General features: G+C 38.5%; 1 protein-coding gene across 1 annotated transcript; it reads right to left on the reverse strand.

Moving 5' to 3' along the window:
• Positions 1-5569: 5569 nt before the first annotated feature.
• Positions 5570-7779, reverse strand: LOC117604750 (lipase member H). Its single transcript, XM_034325172.2, has 7 exons — positions 7611-7779; positions 7464-7521; positions 7016-7164; positions 6568-6810; positions 6148-6336; positions 5888-6035; positions 5570-5816 (listed from the first exon to the last, which is right to left on the reverse strand). Exons 1-7 carry the CDS (start codon positions 7678-7680, stop codon positions 5753-5755), a joined length of 921 nt encoding a protein of 306 aa, XP_034181063.1. The 5' UTR covers positions 7681-7779; the 3' UTR covers positions 5570-5752.
• Positions 7780-8803: the final 1024 nt, after the last annotated feature.

The raw sequence follows: 8803 nt of genomic DNA on the forward strand, positions 1-8803 counted from the left end.
GAGGCGAAACGATCGCGAAGGAGTTGGCAGCTCCTCGAAAACAGCTCGAGGATCGTGCAGGCGTTCGAGAAGGAGCAGAGACAGCTCCAGAAGCGAGCAAAGTCGAGGAGACCGACACCCCTGCCGTTGGATGAACGAGCCTGGAAGAAGTCGTCAAGGGGAATAGAGGTAGCTACCACCCGTACGCGTCTATGTGTGTGATTTCTCGCATGAGAGCTAGAGGAAAATCTCGGTTAAATAGCTACGAGATTTCGTGGACCGATATAAATAAATAAGTCCAGGACGATGCCCTTTTCCTGCCCGTTTTTCCTAGCTGCATTCATATCCCTTCGGTGAACCGGGCTGGCTGAGACGAGTCAAGAAGAAGAGGCTTCAAGTATCTCAAGCCGGCTCTGGAATCGAGTTTCCAGGACACCGACGGTCTCGCCAATCCTCGTTTTATCGCTCGTCACGAGTCGAGCAGCATCCTTGCTCCCGTCGGTACACTGAATTAACTAGGAACAACGAACCACCCCTTCCCTTTCTTCGTAGAGGCTAATTAAAAAAGGGGAGCCCGAGAACGTGGAGATGTTTTAGGGAATTTTGATGGGCATTGAATTTCGAGGATCTCTCATTAATCTTAACACTATTTTGTCTAACTGATGGAAGCACCCAGGATCTAAGCCTTAGAACGATGTTGATGATGAGAAGGAGGAGGAAACGTGACACAGATAACTCAAATTTAAATTTCTACTTTCACGAGGAAAGGATAAAAGAAAAGAATGCTACAGATTCCTAAAAGATTCCTCGGTACAAAGAAGAGGAACCACAGACTGTTTAATTAGCAGCGTTCAACGACGCCGAAGAACCGCATTTCCCTCGATTCCAGTGTCTTTGCGTCCCTTTGCCAGCGTGCGTTTTTGGACGGTAATTAAACGTTGCGAACAGCTCGCGGATAAAAGAAAGATGCGCTGCTCGCTAGCCCATTGTATCCACGGTTTTAAATTTCCAGCAACTAATTACCATAGACGGGGAATAATTGCGTTTTCAGCACGACCAGCCCCATAATTATCCTTTCAAGCAAACGAACAAACTAGGTCGATGCTTTAAATAAAGGAAAATGCATTCCATGGTTGTAACGAAACCGTCAACTGATAAGAAACAAAGGACGAATCGTACTAGGAATGGATGAGACGCAGAGCGGGGGTGGATCAGGAATGGATCGAGCAAATAAAATAAATGAAAATACGAGACTATGGTATTTTAGATAATTGCAACGATGGCAGGAGTGTAAATGAATATTTTCACTGCGGCAGTCACAGTGTTAAAAGCAATCAAGATAAAATATAATAAATTATTTCGTAGCTGGCTCGAGCGTTAAGAAGGAATTGTTACGATGAAAGGACAAAGCACTTTCTAAAGGACTTTCCAAGGGAACAACTGAGCGAAATGAAAGACGACGGACTAGACTTTGAGTACTCCACTTTTCCAGGCACAGAGAAATACGTGAATTTTCGATTGAAAGTAGACAAGCAATTTAACTATTTTAAATAAAAAAAAACATAAAAGGTGTTTCTTACTGAAGAAGGTTGACAAAAAATGTGATATTTGTTTGAAACAGGGAACTGTACAATAGAGCTACATATTGGAGGAATAAAAAAGAAATTAAAAGCATTTAATTGGTGATGAAATAAAGTATGTGAAAAAAATGTTATGTAGGGCAGAATAAATTCTCAAAAGTTGACAATTAATTTTTCTGTTTCAAATGAAAAATATAGACGGTGTTTTCATTTAACAAAATTAATGAAAAATATGACAACTGTTTGACATAGCGAGCTGTACAAAAGTACTGTAAATTAGGAAAAGAGTAAAATTGGAAACATTTAACTGGACAGGAAATAAGGTGAGGCAAACAATTTTGGAACAATCTATTTTTCAAGGGAGGAAATAAATTCCTGATTAAAAGTAGACAAGTAATTTTATGATTGGAAATAAAACACATAGACGTGATATATACACAAGGGAGAAAAAGGGAAAAAGCAAATTGGAATTGAAAACAGGAAATTCGATTGGCAAGAGAACGGTAACTTTTAATAGAAATCGCAATTTAAGTCAAATCTTTGAAATCGAGCCTAATGCAAGAAGATCGAAAAGATTACAAAGAATCTTACGCGTATTGAGCTGTCATGATTCGATAAAGATACAGCGGTGAAACGATAAGAATTTCCGAGTGGAAGTGGGGCGAAGGTGGCCAAAAAACTTTTGACGAGCTCGAGGGAGATTTCTCTCGGGCGACCCAATCAAATGCTCGCATATAAATCGACGTGATTTCCCGGGAAGGACGACAAATAATTTAGGAAACGTTGACCTTTCTTTCGTCGATTTCCTTCTGAAAATGAACCTCCACTTTTCTTTTTATTTTAACCCGATTATTCCGATTCGAACGGAATATCCGTTTCAAATAAATCTTCTAATAAATTTCACTCAATGCGGGTCGTTAATTAAAAGAAAAACGGGTTTAATTAATTTAATTTATGTCTTGGTATTTAAGAAAGAATGTAACTTATTTTTGTTTTTAAATACTTCGATGGTCAAGATAAGAATTATTAAGTTTGCAGGATACGCAATCAGATTTGAAAGGAGCAATTGCAATTTTCAGAAGAGGTATAATTGTTCCATAACTGGATCGTTGTTCTACATCAAAGGAGGATTGTCTCTTCCTCGGGAAAGTCCTATTGAAAAGAGCTCTTCTACCGCAAAAAAGTTTCCTTTGTAAAAAGTTTCATCCCTCTTTTCCGAACTGCATGTGAACCAGGAGAAAAGTTGCAATAATTCTATGGATACGGAAAGTTTCTAGAGGAATATCCTAAGGTCTAATATCAGAAGACCATTCCGGAGGATAAACTACTTGCTAACAATCCAATGACTCTTTGAGAGGATAGCGAAACTTGGGACGATAAAAAATCTGAAGGGAAACAGACTCGAGAATGGTAACTTTTATATAGGTATTTTACAAAATAAAATCAGAAGAAAATTTTCAAATTACAATAATTATAAAATTATAATTAACGATAATTTGAATGGAAATCAATATTATGAAGTAAGGGTTGAATTGAACGCGTTTAAAATATGACAAAATTAACAGGTAATCAATTATTTGATAAAACGTATCGATGAGAAGTAATTTTCAGGCAATGGGGCTCGTTTAACATTTCCGCTGCAGCAGGTTCGCCACGTAAGTTTAAGTAGACAAGGGTGCACCGGTGTGCTTGAAAAATTAGCCGTGTAAACACACCGGTAGCGACAATAATTTACAGGCTGGCGCGAACAGGGGTTCGAAAATTTCTACGAAAGGTGAAATATCGTAGCCGCGCGATACTGATTAACTCCCCCGCAGTCCCAGGGCCGTTCGAGAGCGTCGGTTACATCGAAAATTCGCGTTTTCGGAAAATTTAATTTCGCGTCTGCGTAGCGCGTTAAAACGCCAAGGCCCGGCCCGGTTTTATCCACCGTGCGATCGAGAGTTATTACGTCCGTATTTTCATTAAAGCTTAAGTTACGAATGAGATTTAATTAAATTTCGCAACGGTAGACCACGTACACCGGAAACAGGAGATCGTAGCCGGTACATCGAAGGGATACCAACGATATTGACACGGTTAGAATTCTTCGTCGAGCGTGGAGTATCAAATTTTTCCAATACGTTCAATACGCCACAATTTCAAAATACCGGGTGAGCCAATAAAAATTTCTATCCGAAATAACTGGTTATATAAGGAGAATATTATATGCAAAGTAGATGGACCCAAAGCCAAAGATAATTAATGAAATACTATGATATTTTTAAATGATTTTTTAAAAATTCTAATCCTGCTTCCTTTTCGACGAAAGCCACGTTACAAAGCAAATGGAAGAACAACAACGAGAAGAAGCAGTTTACAACCGATTCGACAAGAAACAGAAGTGAAAGCACACCCAAGCGATTCCACGATACAGGAGCAACTTTTAATCGATACCGACTTCCGTGAACTCTGGCCACGATACACACTACTCAACTCGTTTCTTCATCTTCTCGACTAATACGAATATACCGTTTCACACCGTACAAATTCATTCCGCAATAATTGTAATTGTCTAGGCCAGCAGTTCTGAACTGGTGGTACACGTACCACTAATGGTACGCGAGAGGCAGTTAAGTGGTAGGTGGATAATTTGTGCGATTCACAGTACAACAATTTTAATATCGTTCATCCAGGGAAAATAGGTGAAAATTTGAAACGGTAAGGTAATAGTAGAAAATCGAGAAATGTATTGTAAGCGAAGAAGGAGAAAAGTAGGTGAAGATTGCTACCGACTAATCAAAGCAAAGTAAAGAAAGAAAGTAAAGCACTATGGTAACGTTTCATTCGAGAAAATCGCTTAGAGGGAACGATAGCGGTGTCTAGCAGCTAATGGGTTAAATCCAACCCCCCGTTGACTTCCTGGACTTCCAGGATGCTCACATCGGAGCCAGTTTTATCGTGGGATCCCATTCTCGTGTCGGTTGGTCGAGTGATTCCGGACCGAGGTCGATCTTCGACGGGTAAGCAACGTTCGAAGCGACTCGTTGAAAGTCCAATGTGCCGACCGAAAGGGTGGCCAGAGAAAAGGTGGAAAAGCGTGAAAGCTGTCGATGAAAAGTCGAGCGTCCGGCACAGATGGCCGGGCTAATTCACCACTCCGCTCCAAGTCGTCCTAAATATCGGAATAAATTTTGGCTCGACCAATTTCCCACCGGTATATCCAATCGGTCCTTGCGATTCCATTTTCTATCATTTTCTTAGAATTATCAAAGAAATGACTGTTTCATTTTTTAGATCTCGAGGGTGTAGAAGAATTCCTCGTTCTCATCGAGTACCTACTAAAATTCGCCAATTTTCAACATTGTCCTGTTGAAATGTCGAGAGGTAGGACAGGGCTGTAGTCAGCGGTGGCGCAAAAAGGGAGACACCTCGGATGGCCCTTATCGCTTGCACGCTCCAGTGCGCTTCTTCCTGGCTGAAGGAACCACCTTATACCTCTTGCAGCGCGTGTCTAACGCCTTCGCCGTTGCCAGAAACCCTCCCAAACCCTCTTCGATTATTCGCACCCGGTTGCAAGGCGATCGCTAACGGGTGATCTATCAATTTCCAAGCAAACCGTTCGCGACCGGATTCGATCAGTAACACCAACGACGAGAAAGAGCGGCGTCGGATGATTTTCCTTGCCGATTCCACGGCATACCACCTCACGCAGACATACAGAGAAACTTTACCGGTAATCCATTATTTTGGGAATCATCCTTGTCATCGAGGAAATCGAGTCGAAGGAAGGGGATAAAAGTGGTCGATAATGGAACATCGTTTCGACGTCGAAATCGTCGCTTCTTCGAAGAGGATCATTGCTATTGTTGACGTGGAACGAATGGCTTTTCTGTAGTATACACCACTGTTCAATTTTTTTTTTTCTTTTTTCATAGGAGGATAGAATTTGCATATGCGAGGATTCCAGGTATCAATCGTAATTAGCAGAATGGGAGATATTATACAAATGTGTATATTTGTAAGTCGATAATTAGCAATAAATGTAATGATGAATATTGCAAAATGTTGAATCTTTTTATATTAAACCTCATTTCTCATCAATTCCATCTATATGTTAATTGTAATATCATTTTTGGAGTGTTAAATCATCCTTTTAATTATGTATATTAAATTCGGTTTCCTCCCAAATAAATTCTTGGATAATTAAATAATTAAACGGAAGATCCTTTACCATACGGAGCCTGAGCGTTGGTATCGAAACAGTACGAACCATGTCTGAATGGATTATACACGTTACTCATCGTCGAAACATACTTTAACATTTTTCAATAAAATATTTTATTTACATGTTATCGGGCGTGGAATCTCCGAAATAAATACTCCCGCTGACCCCTCCGATCTCTAATTTATCAAAGCATTTATGAACTGGAAAGGCCTTAGAATTCTTTAAAGACTCGGCGTACAACTTGACCGACCTTTGATGGCTGCACACTTCTTCCCATAAAAACGTTTCATTTCCCAAAGAATTGTAAAGAGCGATTGCTGGCTAACTTATTGCTATGACGTATTAATTATTAAAATGAAAGATGAAAAATATGAAATTTACCACTTCCGATGATTTTAGGGCAGCCCGGTTGGGGAACGGCTCCTCTGTTTGCATAGAAGTCAACAGTCCCCGTGTCCACAGGGGTCCCATAAAACCCACCGTCGGTATGAAGGATGACAACAGCTTCCGCGTCCGTTGGCCGGATGTGGCATGTGGAAGGATAAAACAGCGGAAGCGCTGGATCCAATCCTGAAACAAAAAATTGCCACCTGCTGTAGTAAATGGAAGCACTATTCAAAAATTAATCCTTAATATGTCATACTGGGCATAGCTAGTTCCACCATATGGACAGAGCCCTAAAATTCTACCAAATCGTTAAACCAAAGCTTCTATTTTCTAACGTAACAATTTATCGATCGATGTTCAATAAATGTACTCGGTTTTTGATTCTCTCCTGTAAGGTCTTCTTCGAGAGCTCACCGGTGATGCGAGTAAGAGTAACATTCATGGATCTCCCGATCTGGCCAGCTACGTGAGCACCCAAAGAATGCCCGATCACGTGCAACGTGTTCAAATCGATCACCCTGGAGAGTTTCTCCAGGAATTCTGCAACCGCCTTCCCTATCACGGTCACTTGGCTGGACACGAAAACGTAGTTAATGTCAATTGCTACGTCACCCCAATCCACCGCTATAAGGTTAACGTCTCGTTCATCCAAATAAGCTGTAAAATATAGATTTAATTGCACCCCTTCGAACGACTAATTGGATTACTATCCTCGAGATATTGGTTTACTTTAATTAATACATTCTGTTTGATTCGATACAACAATTGATTTTCTATTTGGCATCACTGATTTTGATAGCTTTGAGATTTGATAAATTTGGAAGCCAACGTACTTAGTAGATTATATCACCGAAATATTAACCTTTAATTATAGTTAGAACGTTATCAGCATCTGGATTCTCTAGGAAACCGTGAATATACACAATCGTGTCCTTGTTACTTGCAATATCCTTAGCAATACCCTCAGGATTTGCTAGTTTACCTTCGCTGAAACTGTACTGAGAACTGTTGCTGCAAATTCAATAGTTTCTTTTTATTACTTTACGATTTTAGTGGAAGAATTCAAGTTTTCAACTTCGATAGATTCAAATTTCTCGATGCGCTATGAGAAATATTAAAATAAAATTGTAAACGAAGTGTTAATTAAAATTGTAATAACGAAGCACGTGTGAATTGAACGAAATTATAAACATCGTTCGCATGTATTCAATTCTGAAATCATAAACTCAGAACACGGATTAAATATTATATTACGCGTTAAAATATGATAACAATAATTACACACGTCGAAACATTAATAATACACGAACCCATTGTAAACCAACAGACGAACTTTTGAAACAGTATCAGGATTACTTTGCTCGTCACCTGTACGATAGAATATGATGATTTTCAAAATATTAATTTCCCTTTTTGTCTAAGGCAAACACAAAAGAGAGGATCGAATTTCTACATACATATTCCTGCCACGGTATCTTTAACAATAATACACAAAAATATCCAAAAATAATTCCATATCCTTGGCATTTTTATTTTTAATAAAACAAGACAAAATTTGCACACTGAAGAATTCGAGGGTTTTAAAGCAAAGGGTTAAGGACACTCGTCCATGCTCACGATCCTGATGTTCTCCTTACTTATGAGAACGTATCGTCAAACGTTCGTAATATATATGAAACAAGCTATTACGTAACGAGGAAACTAATAAAAAAGATGATCTGTAATCGACAGAATAGTTTGCGTGTTTTCAAACATTGCATGAGACGAGACAATGTTTTAAAGTGCATCGTAAAACGCAATCACAATTGTAATAATAATCAGAGATAATACTGTTCGAATAAAATTAAGCATTCAAAGGAGTACATACAAACACTTGAAATACCAAATTTTCAACTTATGAGGAAATAATAGAGCAGAAAGGGAAGAAGTGGAAAGTGACCCGATACCGTTGACCTTTCTAACGAGACTGAAACTACAATAATTTATGTATTATGTGCATACTTGTGCACACAATAAGCCTCGTAATGGCACGAAACAGAATCTACGTTCACGTAATACCATTTTGATTCGTAAAAATCATGCGACTACCATTTGAAAGGAATTTTAAATGCAAAAATGAACAGGTTGAAAAATATATTACAATAATAATTTTGATATCATCATTGTTACATAATGTATTGAGTTTCAATAAATAATTCTACGGAAGAAATATGAAACTGTAAATTTAATTGTCGATTTAACAATTCCATGGAATAAAAATCTGTTATTCCGAGAAATTTCCGAGTGTAAATTTATAAATTGAGTTCATCGAACTCTGCAGAATATCTTTTCGTTAATTGGTGATTTCAAATAATCATTATTTCGAAATTATTCTGGGAACTTTACAGAAATTTTTCATTTAAATTTAGGATAGAACTCTACACGGTAATCTGGATTTTCCAACGACTCTTTGATGCAAATAATTTTCCAATACCACGTTGCGTTTGTCGCACTTCATAAAATACCTATCCATTAATCATCGGCCGCAAATAATTGTTCATTTCAAATTATTGCGCAATTTTTAAACAAATCTCGTATTTTCAAATCCGGCGATAATATTCGGGCAATCGATAAACGTGCCTATTCAGATCGATAATTGTCAAATGCGATA

Source organism: Osmia lignaria, chromosome 5 (genome assembly GCF_051020975.1).
Source record: "Osmia lignaria lignaria isolate PbOS001 chromosome 5, iyOsmLign1, whole genome shotgun sequence".
In the NCBI taxonomy this organism is placed as follows: domain Eukaryota; kingdom Metazoa; phylum Arthropoda; class Insecta; order Hymenoptera; family Megachilidae; genus Osmia; species Osmia lignaria.